The sequence below is a fragment of the Asterias rubens genome, chromosome 1 (genome assembly GCF_902459465.1).
Source record: "Asterias rubens chromosome 1, eAstRub1.3, whole genome shotgun sequence".
Taxonomy (NCBI): domain Eukaryota; kingdom Metazoa; phylum Echinodermata; class Asteroidea; order Forcipulatida; family Asteriidae; genus Asterias; species Asterias rubens.
The window spans coordinates 7,180,927-7,198,890 of NC_047062.1; the positions used below are offsets into that span (position 1 = coordinate 7,180,927).

The 17,964-nt window shown below is 42.7% G+C and overlaps 2 protein-coding genes across 2 annotated transcripts; both read left to right on the top strand.

Moving 5' to 3' along the window:
- Positions 1 to 2,035: 2,035 nt before the first annotated feature.
- LOC117295542 lies at positions 2,036 to 5,109 on the top strand. The gene is made up of 2 exons (XM_033778243.1): positions 2,036 to 2,307; positions 3,427 to 5,109. The coding sequence occupies exon 2, from the start codon at positions 3,787 to 3,789 to the stop codon at positions 5,107 to 5,109; it is 1,323 nt and encodes a 440-aa protein (XP_033634134.1). The 5' UTR covers positions 2,036 to 2,307; positions 3,427 to 3,786.
- A 4,641-nt stretch (positions 5,110 to 9,750) lies between these two features.
- LOC117295586 (synaptotagmin-C-like) lies at positions 9,751 to 17,314 on the top strand. The gene is made up of 9 exons (XM_033778287.1): positions 9,751 to 9,809; positions 11,215 to 11,224; positions 11,768 to 11,900; positions 12,704 to 12,780; positions 13,129 to 13,282; positions 14,353 to 14,561; positions 15,394 to 15,508; positions 16,150 to 16,355; positions 17,148 to 17,314. Exons 1-9 carry the CDS (start codon positions 9,751 to 9,753, stop codon positions 17,256 to 17,258), a joined length of 1,074 nt encoding a protein of 357 aa, XP_033634178.1. The 3' UTR covers positions 17,259 to 17,314.
- The last annotated feature ends 650 nt before the right edge of the window (positions 17,315 to 17,964 follow it).

Here is a 17,964-nt window from a genome sequence, read left to right on the forward strand (position 1 = left end):
TTGGTAGTGCAGTCGCTTTTTTGAGAGTCCTTATAGCTTCACAACCATAAATAATAACTGAAATGAAATAATCTGACTTTTGTATTATAGTGTCTGGAGGAGGATTAACCGTTCTTCACATCATTGCTATCTTCTTTGTAACCATAACTCTGGTACTGGTTTACTACAAGTGCAGGAGTAAGCCTCCAGAGTATCACCTGTGGAACCCATTGAAGGAAACAAAAGAACAAACTCACAAAACAGGTGACTGTATAAAGATACCACCTCATTCTGTCTGATCAATATATATATTATTTTCATATTAATCAACAACCAAATCTCACAGTATCAAAGACGTACCAATGTCACCTTTCGACCCGTAAACTTGAACACAAGACAGAAAAAACTTAAAATACATACGCCTATATCAAAACATTACCCCACACAATGGTGTATTGTTTGAGTTGAACACGGATAGAAAGAAGTTGATGGCTTGTTTAGATTGTAGAGGTGTATGAATGTTTGTTTGTGTATAGGCCTAATAAACAAAGATGACAGTTGCTGCTTTATCTCGAGAGAGAAAAATGCTCTTTATAATTTGATTTACTTGACACCAAACTTTGTCTATACATGTGATAAGCCTTTATTAGCCTATTTGCTTGTTTTCTTCCAAGATGCAATACCGTCAGCCTCCAAGCATTCGCATACCTCAACGACTCCACTAGTGAGTAACAAACACAGCAGTAACCCCACCCACCTAGTCATCCCATTCACGTCATCCACGCCTAAGATAACCACCATCCACATCCCCATCACCAGTGCTCGGTACCGATCGGACTCGGACTCCAGTAGTAACTCGTCGTCAGAGGAGGAGGGGGCTGTAGAGCCGATTCCCGGGGAGGGTCACGGTGCTGGGGACGGTGAGAGAGACGGTTTACGGGGTGCTGGTGGGGCAGGTGATATAGCGAGTGATGGGAGAGATGCAGATGGAGAGGACAGTGCCCCGGGTACACCGGAGATTAACGTCGAGGGTATTGGGAGCAGGCCTAGGTCTAACACGGGAGGGCCGTCCGGCAGCAAGTCTGCAACGGAGAGTGATTATGAAGAAGCTGCATATTCTGTGTATCAACATGAAAAAGGTTTGTCTAAATAAATTCAGGAACTGAAGGTATTGACCATTGTTTTGTTTTGAGTTCCAATCCAACGCCAAAACCCAGTGCAAAAAGTTTTTGAGAAAAAGCCACGGGTGACAGAGAGGGTCATGGATCTTAGATAAATGGTAAGAGTAACAAAGTAACAGTATGACAAATGAGAACATTAGAAAGAAAACTAGAGTGCGTGGTTTTAAGACCATTTAACTAAAAAAGTGGAGATGGGCAGGTCATCCATAACAAGGATATGGCAACAGATGGACATGCACCAATATTTGACTGAAAGAAACCGACCTAAAACTAAATGCTGGGCATTGCTTTATGCCCGCACAATTAAATCAACTTTGTCGTATTTTTCAGATGTCCTAAGATCCTTGAGCACTAACAAGCAGGATAACGAAATCATCGTTGATAACCACTTGCTTCAACCCACACTCGAAACGAAGAAGAAACGAAAACGGGTGAGAACGCATTACGATATCAATAGAAAAACAGTACAATTTTCATGTTGTTCATATCTAAGCTATATTTTCGGTAGTCACTGGACCGCACTCTTTTGATCCAGACTGATGTCTTCCCATGTGAGTCAGTAAAAATAAAATCGACTTCTATAAATGCGACAACAACATAGAAAGTATGATTATTTTACTACATGCGCAGTTAAGTTTACATCATGCTTTCTTTTTAGACTTGTTCATTTGCATGAAAAACATCTTGTGTTAGTCAGATTTATATACTGAGTAATGGCATCGTTTTATTTATAACTTTTTTAATTGAGCGGGGTCTACATAGGAGGGCACATATTTTTCGATGATTTTTCTTCCTCTTAATTTTGCCCTTCCTTGGACGGCCTCTGTTCTATATTGTAGTTTTTGTCCAGATAAGGAAATAAAAACAAATAACACACTGTAGAGATGGCAAAACTGATACACCTTCCAAGTGTAGAGAGGTGTGTGGATTATCAGTGTTAATTGCCCCCCCCCCTTTTAATTTTGTAATAGAACTTTGACCCTACCTTTAGAATTAATGGATCAGTCCAAGATTGCCACATCAGCAGAGATACTCTGGACAGGATGTTGGTCTGGTCATTCTTATACCAGTGATGACCAGTAACAGACATTAAAGGAGTTTCTTCTAGATATATATCGTGACAGTGGTTTTTCATTATTCTTTACAGGTATGTTGATTTTATTTTCTTTATTAATTCCATTGTGCTTTTTAATAGAACTATCTAGATTATTGAAGTTCATTATTTGATTTGTGTTATGAACTTGATCAAGACAATGTAACTTGAAGACAGTTGGGAGTTTTCACTCCAAGGTTACAAGATCAAGAAAGGATTTGTTTCAGACTTGGAAGACAGTTGAAATGTAGTTTAGAGTTTACTTTGTTAAGTCATAATGGACAGTGATAATGATTTGATTTAGATGAAGTGAAATTGCTTTCTTTAAATACTGCTTGGACTTTATTTAGTATTTAAAGGTTACTTTTATTTGCTAAGGTATCACTTTTCTAAGTTTGCTTTCAAGTGTTAAAGAGTACTTTATTCGTAATATAGACATTCATTACTAGTTTCTGTTTGATGTATTTGTTGGAAAGAACTGTAATGTTCTTTCAGATATATTTTAGTTTGGAAGTACAGTTAACCAGTACTTTGACCGAACTCCACGTATAGAGAATATTGGTAGCCAAAGACCATTGTTTATTGGAGGTTCAAGATCTTCCTATACTAGACCACACAGTGTGAGCCCAGTGGCTCTGAAGTTGTTTATTGGGTGGTGTTGCAGTAGGGCAGGAAGTGAGATCAGAAGGCAAGAACACATACTTTTCTTGTGAATACTTAAGTAGCTGTAGGCAAGAACACCTATTTTCTTGTGAATACTTAAGTAGCTGTAGGTAAGAACACCTATTTTTCTTGTGAATATTTAATTAGCTATGCCTTGATCATTTACTGCAGGGACAAGATTGTAATGATTATAGGTTGAACCCCTGTTGAAATGAGTTATTGTGTATGCATTTAAAGGTGTTTGTTTTATGAAGTTTATTCTTTGAACCATTTTTGAACCGGATTTAGAGATCAGTACATTTAATTTAGTTATTTGTTAGAAGTAAGTTTGAGTTTTATGCATTACATCTTCAGTAAAGTAAGTACATAGTTTTAAGATTGACAAGTACTTAATGTTTTGATAATGGTTGATGTAACGTGATTCTTATACCAGTGATGACCAGTAACAGACATTAAAGGAGTTTCTTCTAGATATATATCGTGACAGTGGTTTTTCATTATTCTTTACAGTGGTCATCAACCCGATTTTAATGTGCTCCGTTTAGATTGCCAGTTTGGTAATTTGGCGGGTGCAACATTTGGAGGCACGAGAGGGAGGAGCGTATTCTTCAACGCACCTGACCTGGCGTAGAAGGATGGCAACGCTCGTCCAGAGATACGAACCTGATCATCAGTGACTTGCTGACGACTTCCATGACAAGATGAGCAGACAGTAGCGGGAAGGTCAACGTGAGTCAACTGGACGTGCCATAGTCAGGGTGTACCATCGGCCAGTGGGAGGATCGCCGTACAACGGGATTGCTGCCACACCGAACACGAAGGGCAGTCGCAGACACAGAAAGGACCAGCAAGCTATAATAATCATTCAGCATGGAAGACCTCATCAAGACTTTGGAGAGAGTAATCCTTGGACTCAGCAGCCTGTCCATCGACCAACTCATCCAAGTATGCACACATCTAGATCTTGAGGCAGAGGACGTGGAGAAAACACCAAAGGGCCGTCTTCGGATACAACGGCGACTACTGGCTCACATTAACAGTGAGGAAGTGGAAGACAGTGACGACGGGGGAGTGGAGCTACTCCAGACATTAGACAGCTTCATGAAAGACCTCAAGCAAGAGTCCGAAGATGAACCAGTCTCCATTGACCCAGCTGAGAAGAAAGACGACCCAAGCAGCCCACCTAAGCCTGAGAGTACAGAGCCCTCAACGACACAGCCGTCTGCAACACCGACCGATGTGGCCCACTTGCTTAGACGGGAGTTCAGAATATCCGGTCAGATAGGAGAGCCAGGCCAAAAGGATCGTCTTTCCTTTACCAGTCTTGCCAACCAAATCGAGGCTGGATTGGAGAAAAGCTACCCAGACAGAGATATCGTTCAAGGAGTGATCCGAGCTATAGCACCAGGATCATCACTCCGAAGCTACCTGGAAGGACGAAGTAAGATCTCTCTGCCCAGCCTTCGCCGAATTATAAGAGCACACTACCAGGAGAGAGATGCGACAGATCTCTATAAACAACTCTCCCAGCTGACCCAAGGAGCCAAGGAGTCGGCCCAGGCTTTCCTGTTAAAGGCATTTGACATTCGTCAAAAGGTCCTTTTTGCTAGCCAGGAAAGTGATTCCAGACTCCGCTATGACCCACACCTAGTGCAGGAGATGTTTCGCCATACGATATTGACTGGCTTGAGGAGCGATGCCATCAAGACAGAACTCCGGCCCTACCTGGATGAACCAAAGACGTCGGACGAATTGCTCTTCAAAAAGATAAATGTGTTCTCCAGCCTAGAAGAAGAAAGAAGGCAGAAACTCACCCAAAACAAAGCAACCACAGTGAACGAGATCTGTGAAGTAAAGGACAAACAGACCATGCCAGCGAAACCAGGGCTACTGATGACAGAGATCGCAGAGCTGAAAGCAGGGATTGCAGAGCTGAGTTCATTGAAGGGCCAAGTAGCAGCACACCAAGAATCTTTCCAGAGGACACCACAACAGCAACCAGCCCAATTTGATACATCCTCATCCCGAGTTCGTCGAGGATGCCACAAGTGTCAAGAAGCGGGAACCGGTTCTGACTGTGACCACTGCTTCAAGTGTGGGTCATCAGAACACTTTGCTCGTGGATGTCGGAGAAGCAGAGACCGTACACACCAGGGAAACGGTTCAGGGTTACGTCCGCGGGACAGGAAGTAGCCAGGAGAGAAAGACAGTCCCAACCACACCAGCAGGATCGAGACCCCCGACCCATAACTTCAATATGCCACATCACACCCAGACAGCATCGGATGGTGACAAACCTCATCGGACCAAGATGTACCGTAGATTGCTACCTCAATAATGCATCTACCACTGTGTTATGGGATACCGGAGCCCAGGTTTCCTTAATCAGTTCACAGTGGCTTCACCAAAACCTACCAAATGAACCAATCCGCCCCCTTTGTGATCTTCTTCAGTCCGAGAGGAACTTGGATCTCCGAGCTGCTAACGACACACCAATCCCCTTTGAAGGCTGGATTGAACTCGAGTTAAGAATGAAGACGCCTCGGACGTGCACACCAGTAGTGTTTCCAGCATTGATCACTCAAAATAGGATCCAACAACCGATTATTGGATACAATGTGATCGAGACCCTTGTACATCACTCAGGTGAAGACGCCAGCAGTATTCTTGGAGAAGCAATGAAGAACTTGGAACCCACTAGAGCTGTAAAGTTGGTTCACTTGATTCAGGCTAATGATCCAGAAGAAGTCTGCAGTGTCATATCAGGGAGGCAGAACATTATGATCCCCAAACACAGCAACTTTGGTATTCGATGTTTGGCACGAGCTGGCTTGACAAACGGCAAGATAGAAGGACTGTTCGTACCAGACGTTGAACAGCAATGGCCGGAAGGTCTTCAGGTAGAGGAATCAGTGGTGAATCTCCAAACAGGTACGGCGACCCCAGTCGTAATCCGAGTGACGAACTCCACAGACCGAGACATCATGTTGAAACGACGTAGTCTGTTGGGCCACATACAGCTTGTCAATTCAGTATACCCCATGGAACCCTCTATGCTGAAGACATGGACACCATCACCCAAGCAAGGAGAAACCACTGTTTCCAGTATCTCCACCGAGAAGGAATGGATTCCCCCTGTTAACCTGAGTCATCTGACAACCTCACAGAGGTCTGCTGCTGAGAAGCTTCTTCGAGAGGAGTCAGCCGCTTTTGCCAAAGATGACTCGGATCTGGGACGTGTCCCCGACTTGAAGATGGAGATTCGGCTACGTGATGAGGAACCCGTCAGAAAAACGTACATGTCAATGCCCCGCCCACTGTACCAGGAAGTCCGGACGTACCTAGCAGACCTAATCAGCCGTGACTGGATCAGGAAGTCTTCTTCTCCGTACTCATCACCAGTAGTGTGTGTTCGGAAAAAGGATGGAAGTCTCAGACTCTGTGTTGACTACCGAGAGTTAAACCAGAAAACCATTCCTGATCGTCAGCCAATCCCTCGAATCAAGGACGTGTTGGACAGCCTAGGCGGCAACCAATGGTTTTCAACCCTCGACCAAGGTAAAGCATATCACCAGGGTTTTATGTCAGAGCAAAGTTGTCCACTCACAGCTTTCATCACACCTTGGGGACTTTACGAATGGGTCAGGATTCCATTTGGGTTGACAAATGCACCAGCAGTTTTCCAGCGATTTATGGAGACTTGCCTTGATGGACTCAATGGTGAAATTGCCATGACCTACCTTGACGATGTTTTGGTGTTTAGCGACAACTTTCAAGCCCACCTTGATCATCTACGGCAGGTCCTAAAGCGTTTACAGAAGCATGGTGTAAAGTTAAGACCCAACAAGTGCGAGTTCTTTCAAAGTGAAGTACGCTACCTGGGTCGACTGGTATCAGCAGAAGGTCATCGACTTGATCCATCCGACATATCTGCTGTTCGGTCCCTCAGCGAAAAGCGACCAGAGACTGTTGGAGATGTCAGGAAGTTACTTGGACTACTGGGCTACTACCGCAGTTACATCCAGGACTTTTCTCGCATCGCACGACCATTATATGACCTACTGAAAGTGACACCGAGTGAGGAGCAAACGACCCAGAAACCCAAAGCCAAGGGAAAAGCAAGCTCAAAGATGAAGTCTGCGCAAAAGCTTTCGAAACAGAAAGTGGAGTGGAAGGATCATCATCAAAAGACACTTGAGGAGATTCTTGGGTTTCTTATGGCACCACCAATCATGGCCTTTCCAGACTACAATGAGCCGTTTGTAGTTCACACTGATGCATCGAATGATGGACTGGGTGCAGTACTTTACCAACGACAGAAGGGGAAGATGAGAGTCATCGCATATGGGTCCCGTACCCTCAGCCCGGCGGAGAAAAACTATCATTTCCATTCTGGTAAGCTGGAATTTATGGCACTAAAATGGGCAGTGACCGATAAATTCAGAGACTACTTGTACTACTCATCCGCTTTCACCGTGTTCACCGACAATAATCCCTTGACATATGTGTTGACTTCTGCCCGGCTGAATGCAACAGGTCATCGATGGGTGGCGGAGCTAGCAGACTTCAATTTCAACATAAAGTACCGCCCTGGAAAGAGCAATGCAGATGCAGACACCCTCTCGAGATTACCACTGGACATGGAGAACTACATGAGAACATGTACGACAGAAGTCTCCCAGGCAGAATTGGAGACCACAGTCCATGCCATCGAAGCTCAGAGTCAAGGAACCGTCACATGGGCTTCTGCGATCACCACTGATCCTGAGACGTTGCTACCTACCACATTACCAGGTAATCAAATGTTCAGTAAACGTGATGTACAGCGTGCGCAGAAAGAGGACCAGTGCCTAGCCAGAGTTATCTTCTTCCTTCAGAGAGGTCAACGTCCAAGCAAGCGAGAGTTAACAAAGGAGCATCCCGATACCATTGCCTTACTGCGTGAATGGGTTAACCTGAGGCTGGAAGAGGACATCTTGTTTCGAGTAAAGGGCAATAGACACCAGATGATCATTCCCTTGACGATGCGACAAACCGTCTACAAGGAGCTCCATGACAACATGGGACACATTGGTGCTGGGCGTGTCTTGGACCTTGCCAGAAACCGGTTCTACTGGCCCCACATGCAACGAGATGTTGAACATTATTGCTCCAAAGTCTGTCCTTGCCTGAAAGACAGAAAACCCGCACAACACACGAGGGAACCCCTGGGAACAATCATCACGACGGCTCCCTTTGAACTGATTTCCATTGATTTTCTGCATTTAGAACGGAGCAAGGGTGGATTTGAATACATCTTGGTGATTGTTGACAATTTCACCAGGTTTGCCCAGGCATATGCAACCCGAGATAAGTCTGGGAAAACTGTAGCTGATAAAATCTTCAATGATTTTGTTCTTCGCTTCGGGTATCCTCAGCGAATTCATCATGACCAAGGAGGAGAATTCGAAAACAAGATGTTCAAACGACTCCAACAACTCTCGGGTATTATACCTTCCAGGACGACCCCATACCATCCGCAGGGGAACGGTCAATGCGAAAGACTGAACAGGACTCTCCTCGGTATGTTGCGGACCCTCACTGAAGCCCAGAAATCTAACTGGAAGGAGTCACTCCAGAAAGTGGTACATGCGTATAATTGTACTACTAGCAGTGCAACAGGATTCTCACCGTTCTTCTTGTTGTATGGACGCTCCCCTCGTCTACCAATTGATGTTGCATTTGGCCTGGACCCAAAAGCTGGACCGAAAGAAGAGGACCACAACCAATTTGTGAAACGGTGGAAAACACAGATGGAGGAGGCTTACTTGATTGCAGAACGCCAGGCAGCCAAGTCGACTGAACGAGGAAAGCAGTATCATGACCAGAAGGCCCACAGTACCGTTCTCCAACCGGGAGACCGTGTCCTGATCCGCAATGTTGGACGCCATCTTGGACCAGGTAAACTCCGCTCCTACTGGGAGGACAATGTCTACATCATTGTTGGTAGAAAAGGAGAACACTCTCCAGTCTATGAAGTGAAGCAAGAAACGGGTAACATGAAGCACCGTGTAGTTCATCGCAATCTCCTTCTCCCCTGCAACAGCATGAGAACAGATGTTGAACCCAAGAAGACGCTTCCCCAACCACAGAGACGAATTCCAAAGCCCAACCGTCGACGAATCTCCAATGAATCCAGTCCGGTAACGAGTGACGACAGTTCAGATGAAGAAGTTACCATGGTAATGAACACTCCATCTGATCCAAGACCGTTCCGAGCAATGGAGGAAGTGAACCAGCCCACATTGAATCCTGCAGCAGTGCCCTTCCCATGGAATGCACCAGACGTGGAGCACACACCTTCTATTGAGCCCCTAGAGCTTATCGATGGCGCTGGGGATAACCAGAACATTGAGGAACCTGATCCTCTGATAACTGCATCCGACACACCTGAGACAATTTGTGAGGACACTCCCGCTGAACAGCCCCCACAACCAGCTGTATCCGATGCACCGGAGCCGAGTGATGACACTTCCACAGAACAGTCCCCACAACCAGAACCGGAACCAGAAGCACCCTCTGAAGGCAGACCAATCAGACAACGACATCCTCCACAACTGTTTGGGTATGCAAGTCTTGGTGAACCTTCGATGCAGAGCATGGACCCTCGAGTGGCTGCTGTTCAGGGATATCCTGTCCCACCTCAGTGGATCCTGCCTATGCAAATGCCTATGACACCATGGTTGAATCCTTATGTTCAGCAGGGTTCACCTATGATGCCACCGGCATGGATGTGGCAGCCAGCTCCACCACTAGTACGAGACGCACAGAGTTATTAGACGAGGACGCAACAGCATGACGAGAATCCAGGCTAGCAACGCAATGAAGTTCCCACAGCAGAGTATGGACGGGACGTAGGAACATCAATCAGTAGCTTCAATGGGAGGACTACCCACCGGACTGACTTGATGTTCACTGGCGATGTTGCATAGCTTTCATCCAGTTCGAATCTATTTCTTTATCTTCTTCACGAGAAGTTCGGAGATGAGGGGATGTGGAATTAGCTACTCCATTAAACTTTTCTCCAACTAGTTGCCTTGATGAGGAGGAATTGTCAAGTAATTAATGTGAGTATTTAACTCTAGAAATGGACACTCAATGAACTGTTCCTTGGATGATAAGGATTGCAGTTAGAGGTTTTGTTCATAAATTGATCTTAATGTATTATTTGTAATGTTGAGGACAACATTTATTTTGAGGGTTAGTATGTAGAGATGGCAAAACTGATACACCTTCCAAGTGTAGAGAGGTGTGTGGATTATCAGTGTTAATTGCCCCCCCCCCCCCTTTTAATTTTGTAATAGAACTTTGACCCTACCTTTAGAATTAATGGATCAGTCCAAGATTGCCACATCAGCAGAGATACTCTGGACAGGATGTTGGTCTGGTCATTCTTATACCAGTGATGACCAGTACATACATTAAAGGAGTTTCTTCTAGATATATATCGTGACAGTGGTTTTTCATTATTCTTTACAGGTATGTTGATTTTATTTTCTTTATTAATTCCATTGTGCTTTTTAATAGAACTATCTAGATTATTGAAGTTCATTATTTGATTTGTGTTATGAACTTGATCAAGACAATGTAACTTGAAGACAGTTGGGAGTTTTCACTCCAAGGTTACAAGATCAAGAAAGGATTTGTTTCAGACTTGGAAGACAGTTGAAATGTAGTTTAGAGTTTCCTTTGTTAAGTCATAATGGACAGTGATAATGATTTGATTTAGATGAAGTGAAATTGCTTTCTTTAAATACTGCTTGGACTTTATTTAGTATTTAAAGGTTACTTTTATTTGCTAAGGTATCACTTTTCTAAGTTTGCTTTCAAGTGTTAAAGAGTACTTTATTCGTAATATAGACATTCATTACTAGTTTCTGTTTGATGTATTTGTTGGAAAGAACTGTAATGTTCTTTCAGATATATTTTAGTTTGGAAGTACAGTTAACCAGTACTTTGACCGAACTCCACGTATAGAGAATATTGGTAGCCAAAGACCATTGTTTATTGGAGGTTCAAGATCTTCCTATACTAGACCACACAGTGTGAGCCCAGTGGCTCTGAAGTTGTTTATTGGGTGGTGTTGCAGTAGGGCAGGAAGTGAGATCAGAAGGCAAGAACACATACTTTTCTTGTGAATACTTAAGTAGCTGTAGGCAAGAACACCTATTTTCTTGTGAATACTTAAGTAGCTGTAGGTAAGAACACCTATTTTTCTTGTGAATATTTAATTAGCTATGCCTTGATCATTTACTGCAGGGACAAGATTGTAATGATTATAGGTTGAACCCCTGTTGAAATGAGTTATTGTGTATGCATTTAAAGGTGTTTGTTTTATGAAGTTTATTCTTTGAACCATTTTTGAACCGGATTTAGAGATCAGTACATTTAATTTAGTTATTTGTTAGAAGTAAGTTTGAGTTTTATGCATTACATCTTCAGTAAAGTAAGTACATAGTTTTAAGATTGACAAGTACTTAATGTTTTGATAATGGTTGATGTAACGTGATTCTTATACCAGTGATGACCAGTAACAGACATTAAAGGAGTTTCTTCTAGATATATATCGTGACAGTGGTTTTTCATTATTCTTTACAGTGGTCATCAACCCGATTTTAATGTGCTCCGTTTAGATTGCCAGTTTGGTAATTTGGCGGGTGCAACAACACTTCCAAGATCAAATGAATGAAAAACAAATGTTTCGAACAGCCTATCAGAAAGCATAATCACCGATTTTGCATATCTAAATGATAACAGAACACGCATTCACAATGAATCTTGATCAAACCTCACATTAAATTCCCCCTTACAGAGAGTACTAAGTGTACCTCACATCACCTTGCCAACGCGGCTACAGAGGAAGTCAGAGGGAGCCTATTCAAGCATCTACGATCACTCCCTCATTAAGAGTCGATTTGGATCAGCAGATAGCATACTGGGATTAGGTAATCTATGACTGAGATCAGATGCATGTTTAGTTTTATAGTTTCCCTGCACTCTAAAAACTCACATGGTATTAATTTCTGTCAGGTTGGCTTTAGTGGTTTCTTTCCTCGCCTTCCACCCCTATGACCCCGGTTCGAATACCACCAGGGGCACTTTTGGGGTGGATTGTGTTTTCAGTCCCTGTCTGACTGCGAGGGTTTTCCCTTGGAATTTCAGTCCCTGTCTGACTGCGAGTATTCCGTTGGTTTCAATGACAACGTTATTGTATTCTGAGTACGGCCTTAAAAAGACACTGGGCACCTTGGGTAATTGTCAAAGACAAGTCTTCTCACTTGGTGTATTTCAATGTATGCACAAAACAACAAACCTGTGAAAATTTGAACTCAATTGGTCGTCGAAGTTGCGAGATAATAATGGAAGAAAAAACACCAATGTCACACAAAGTTGTGTGCTTTCAGGTTTGATTTCGAGACCTCACGCGTGAGGTATCGAAATTAATTCAAATATTTTACTTTTTTTCTCAAAAACTACGTTACTTCAGAGGGAGCCGTTTCTCACAATGTTTTATACTATCAACAGCTCTCCATTGCTTGTTACCAAGTAAGTTTTTATGCTAACAATTATTTTGAGTAATTACCAATAGTGTCCGGTGCCCCTTTCATTGTCTAAATGTATGCAATACTGTGTCAGCATGATGACAATATTAGTTATAATAATCTGTCACATAATAGGCATATAATATGTTGTATTTATATTTTAATAATCGGTTTCTCATATCGCTCTTCTAATTTTTTATTTCTAGTTGAACCAATCGGAAAGTTGTTCATCAGAATCCGTCACAACTCGACAGAAGAGAAGCTGATATTGTTAATCAACAAGGTGAGCCAATGATTGATGGATACAACTACAACCGAAGCCGTGCTCTGTACCAAACTATCCTTAGAGAATAAAATTGCACTGGTTTTTGCAGTAACATTGCGCTTAATCTAATATGAAATAATGTAGGTTTTTCATGATCTGCTGGTGCGAGCAACTGCCTCGCGGGAATCTAAAATTCTTTTCGATGTCTTTTCCAATAAGGTTCGCAAAAATTCACGGAGCGAGCCTAATATTGTCTCTCGTTCAAGAAGATGTGAAAGTATACGATGCCGATAGTATATATGTGTACCTTTTAAATGTCAAACCTTGAGAAAAATCAAGTTTTCCATTATGTTTCTTCATCGCCAGGTAAAGGATCTGCAATTGCCGGCCAGTGTCAAGCTGAGTAAGAGTCTGAACCCGGTGCTGTATATCAAAGGGGGTTTCCTACCCACAATGGGGCAACGATTCACCACTAAATACGCCCCACTTGCAGAGGTACAGTCTCATACTTTTGAGGTTCATTTCTCCCAAAATCTTCTTTAGGGTGAAAAATAATGGAACACTTGCATAAGTTGTTGCTGTTAATCGAAAGTAACAACCCTGCTGAAGTTTAAATGTTGGAGCGCCGGTGTCAGATGCAATTTTGTCCGCCATGCAAAACTGTCCGCTCCGGACACTTTTGCATATGCAATCGTGTCCGGGGCTATGCAAAAACCGTCCGGTGGTGGACATGTACATGACTGTACACATTGTAGGCTATGTGCACGTGTAAGCGAGCGGGCATGCACTGAACCTACGTGTATGCAGCATGCATGAATATTCACGTATTTTATGATTGCAGCGAATACCCAACGGCCGAACATTTCCCGTGTCATTCATGACATGCACTTAGCTTGTAAAAAATGGCGAAGACACAATTGCATTATGCAGCAGCGTCCGGGCGGACACGATTGCATATGCAAAACCGTCCGGCGAACATTATTGCATTTGCAATAATGTCTCACCGGCACATCTATCCGGAGGTCGTTTGTTCAAATCCCGTTCCAGTAATTTTTTCTTTGTTCAACCATAAATCATTTAAAATGTTCCCAGTCAGTATCACTCGTGGTTAAAAACTTTAAAAATAATAGTTGTACGGACCAACACCATGAATGGCAGTCGCGACAATAATAATCGAGAATTATTTTGGAAATTGTCACATTTATCTATCAATATTTAAGTCAACACAACGACGATTCAATGTGTAATCGAATCTCTTTTGCTACAGCAACTGTCATGAAATGTTATTTTATTCTGTGCTCAAACGGCAGCCTTGACTTAACGCTGTTTCCCATCTAGAGGCAACATGGCATCAATGATTGTGTCTGTGGGGTTGGGTGTGTTAATCTTGGGGTTTCCGCTTGACTTATTTTTGGTTTTTGTTTCGCAATCTTGCATACACAAAATTGTTGACTTCAAACAATAATTGGCAACTTCGAAAACATGGATTCACGTGAACAAATTTCACCATTTTGCAATAATATTGTTTTATTTTTTTATTTTTATTTTTTTATTTATTGATTTCGATCTTTATCCACTATACAATAATACAGAATGTGACATGGTACAATGAGTTTTCCATCCTGGGCGTGTCCAAGTCGGCAGCATGGCAGCTGACCATGCGTCTACACCTATGCTACCGGGAGAACAAACAAGACAGAATACAAATTATCGGAGTTTGTGACGTAGTACTTGGCCGGATAAATCTTGAGAACTCACAGGAGATTACGCTTAACTTCTTCTCCAGTGAGAAGCAATGTGTAAGTTGTGTTTTTCCAGCCAGTTAAAGACTCTGGACACTATTGGTAATTGTCAAAAACCAGTCTTCTCACTTGATGTATCTCAACATATGCATAAAATACCAAACCTGTGAAAATTTGAGCTCAATCGGTCGTCGAAGTTGCGAGATAATAATGAAAGAAAAAACACCCTTGTCAGACGAAGTTGTGTGCTTTCAGATGCTTGATTTCGAGACCTCAAATTCTAAATCGGAGGTCTCGAAATCCAATTCGTGAAAAATTACTTCTTTCTCGAAAACTATACGTTACTTCAAAGGTAGCCGTTTCTCACAACGTTTTATACTAACAATGTCAGCTCCCCATACTCGTTACCAAGTAGGGCTTTATGCTTAAAATTATTTTGAGTAATTACCAATAGTGTCCGCTGCCTTTAATTTAAAACGCACTTATAGAACTTTTGTGTAAATGATTTGTTCACTTTCTTTAAACATGCCCAAAGAAAAGATTTATCTCATTTGTTTACGGGTAAGTAGGCCTATATTTTAGACACTAGTAGAGTTCGATATCTCCCAGACTCAATGTCAATATTTGAAAGTTACCTTTTTTTTAATAAAGATATTGCAGAGTGAGATATTATTATGCAATCGAAAAACAGAAGACGTTTCCGGTCAACAGTGTGAAATTCAAACCCCGCCTTCTTCAAAATTCTCTGCTACACAAATGGATAGGCCTATTCCCACTCTATAGCCAAGCGATCAGAAATAACCATGGTCATAATGGATACCCAAACTAAAGATCAGACATGCTTAACATTAACTGCTAAATCTTGAAATTGTTTCTACCCTGTTTCAAGTCTGACCTGGGAGATATCCACGTGTCCCTATGTTACCAGCCACAGCTTCGACGCATCGTGTTCCTCATTCTAGAAGCCAGAGACCTTCCTCGTAGCACGCTCTTTGGAAGTATACGTAAGTATATAGACCCCTATTTGGCCGCCATATTGGAAACGTGAACGCGTGAAAAGTTATCATTGGCTGACAGCGCGTTACATCAAAGATGGCGGTCAATGACGTCATGTGCAATCAATCTATTCTAAATGCCACATCCGAATTCCCGGCTACGGCTGTTGCTAAGGACTTCTTGTATTTTTATGCATGGTGATGCTGCGATCAAGCCATATCCAGCCATAGCCGCTAGTCACAAGTTCGGACACGATAATTACGGAATGTGGGACGACATTTCGGGATAACAAAGACATGAAAGTCAAAATTCTTAGCCAAAATGACACCCATCTCCAATCAACAGACATGGCATCATCCTTCTCAACCATTCTTTAGATGTGTTTACGTATTTCCCTGTGAACTTTAGTAGGCCTAGTAGTTGAGCGAGAGGTTGTCTTCAGCCGACGCCGACAAATTACAAAGAAATGCAAATTCAGTTTTTCCTCCGAGTAAAGTGCCTGTTTTGCTTGCTTTCCCGATGAACTCTTCGCTCAGAGATACGGTCTGACCGTCCTGCATGCATCAGCTCATCGTTGCACTTTTTCAATTTCAGTTCTATCTCACACTTCAGTCTCACTTCGTTTATTTCATGGTCACCATCTTCACAGATTCTGTTGCCAAAGTTGAGATGCTGTGTTCCAGGAAGCGACTGGAGAAGCAGAAATCCAGGGTAGTTAGGGAGGCCCACAACCCCGTGTGGAACAACCAAATCGTGTTCACCGTACCGGATGCCAACACCAAACTACAAGACATTCTGTTCGTTGTTACAGTACTGCATGTCGACATGGTCAAAGGGGGACATGTTGTTGGCAAGGTTAGTAAGATTTAATAAAACCTTAGTAAACCTTTAAATTGTGGTAATACAATCTAGTGAGGTTTGCAAAGACAACAATGTACATCACACTCTCTCGAGGAGTCGTGGTGGTTTCTGAAAAAGAGCCCGGTGGTAAACAACTCGACGTTTCGATCAGTATGCTGTGATCGTCTTCAGGAGAATTTGAAAGATGATTCAAAACTGAATTCATTGATGCACAATGTCTACAATTTGAACCGCAAGTCCATGAACTATTCTACTACCAATATTTGTTCCAGAGATTTCACAAAAGCTCAGACATATTTTCCTTGCAGCAACATTATTTTCATCTAGGATACTATAGAAGTATAATACATGCATTTGGATTCTGTACTGACACCGATGTAAACACTTTACACTGTACATGTACAGGCCTACTCAGTACTCCCCCCCCCCCCCAACCTGTAAACAAAATCAAATCATAATACATGTATTACATCGGTTCGGGGCTAGACTTGTGAACAAGTCGTTAAATCGGCCCCACGCGCTGAGATATTTCTCCCCGAGATCACTGCTCTTGCGCGAACTGATGGCTCCCCGATTTCGACTCATCGAAATCGGGGAGCCATCAGTTCGCGCGAGAGCTGTGATCTCGATCGCAAGAGCACTATCTCAGCGCGTGGGGCCGATTTAACGACTTGTCCACAAGTCTAGTTAGAGGCAAAAACTAATGATATTCAAATTTTAGCACTTTGTTTTGTAGTCATAATAAAAACCTTAAACAATTGTCTGTGAACATGATGTTTCTTTCAGTGTGAGCTTGGCTGGTCTGCAACATGTGAAGAGCTGGACCAATGGAACCAAGTCATGCAGAATCCAAACAGACCGATACCAATGTGGCTGGGCCTACAATACCCGGACTGAAAACAGCTAGAGCAAGGTTTAGAGATGCTTATGAGTCAACTCGGTCCCAAGTCAACTTGGTCGCAAGTCAACTCGGTCGCAAGTCAACCCGGTCCCAAGTCAACTCGGTCCCAAGTCAACTCGGTCCCAAGACTGGGAAGCTTGCTCGGGCGGGATGGAGGGTGGGCGGGGAGGGTCCGCAACCCAAGTTTATTTGAACAATATTATAATTGTTATTTATTTCGGACCGAGTTGACTGGTACCCTTAGAGATAGGCCTACGAAGATACCCGTTTCATCAGTCAGTGCATTGTGGTCTGTGACTCCCAACCCGTGTTCGTACAAAGACTAACAAGTTTTCATAACTTTGTCCAGCTCTCGATTTGAAAAATGTTAGGTGTATTTTTTTAACAGGGTTGTTTTCTATATCTTTTGGTGACAAAGGTGGGAGCAGTCAATTATCTCTATAACTATTGTTCAGTTTGCTATCCCTGCTGTAAATTTGAAATTAAATTTATGTATTATAGCAAAAAATAATCATTGTATTTTAAATGCAGGCCAATATTATTTTATACCAACATTTCGTATGGGTGTTGTGTTCCATAAGGCCATGGGATCATTCTGCAGTTCATTCAAAATTTCTGCAGTTAACATGAGACAAACACCACTCGTCCATAGAGCTACTACAGCTTATACAAACCAGCTCAACTTCACAATGCTGTTCAAGG

What these genes read in the sequence shown, in the direction of transcription:
- LOC117295586 (XM_033778287.1), top strand. Translation starts at nt 9,751, where the DNA reads ATGACGAGAATCCAGGCTAGCAACGCAATGAAGTTCCCACAGCAGAGT. An exon ending in AGATAGCATACTGGGATTAG is followed by an intron (nt 11,901 to 12,703) that starts GTAATCTATGAC and finishes TTTTATTTCTAG; the next exon opens with TTGAACCAATCGGAAAGTTG. An exon ending in TCTCCAGTGAGAAGCAATGT is followed by an intron (nt 14,562 to 15,393) that starts GTAAGTTGTGTT and finishes CCCTGTTTCAAG; the next exon opens with TCTGACCTGGGAGATATCCA.
- LOC117295542 (XM_033778243.1), top strand. Translation starts at nt 3,787, where the DNA reads ATGGAAGACCTCATCAAGACTTTGGAGAGAGTAATCCTTGGACTCAGC.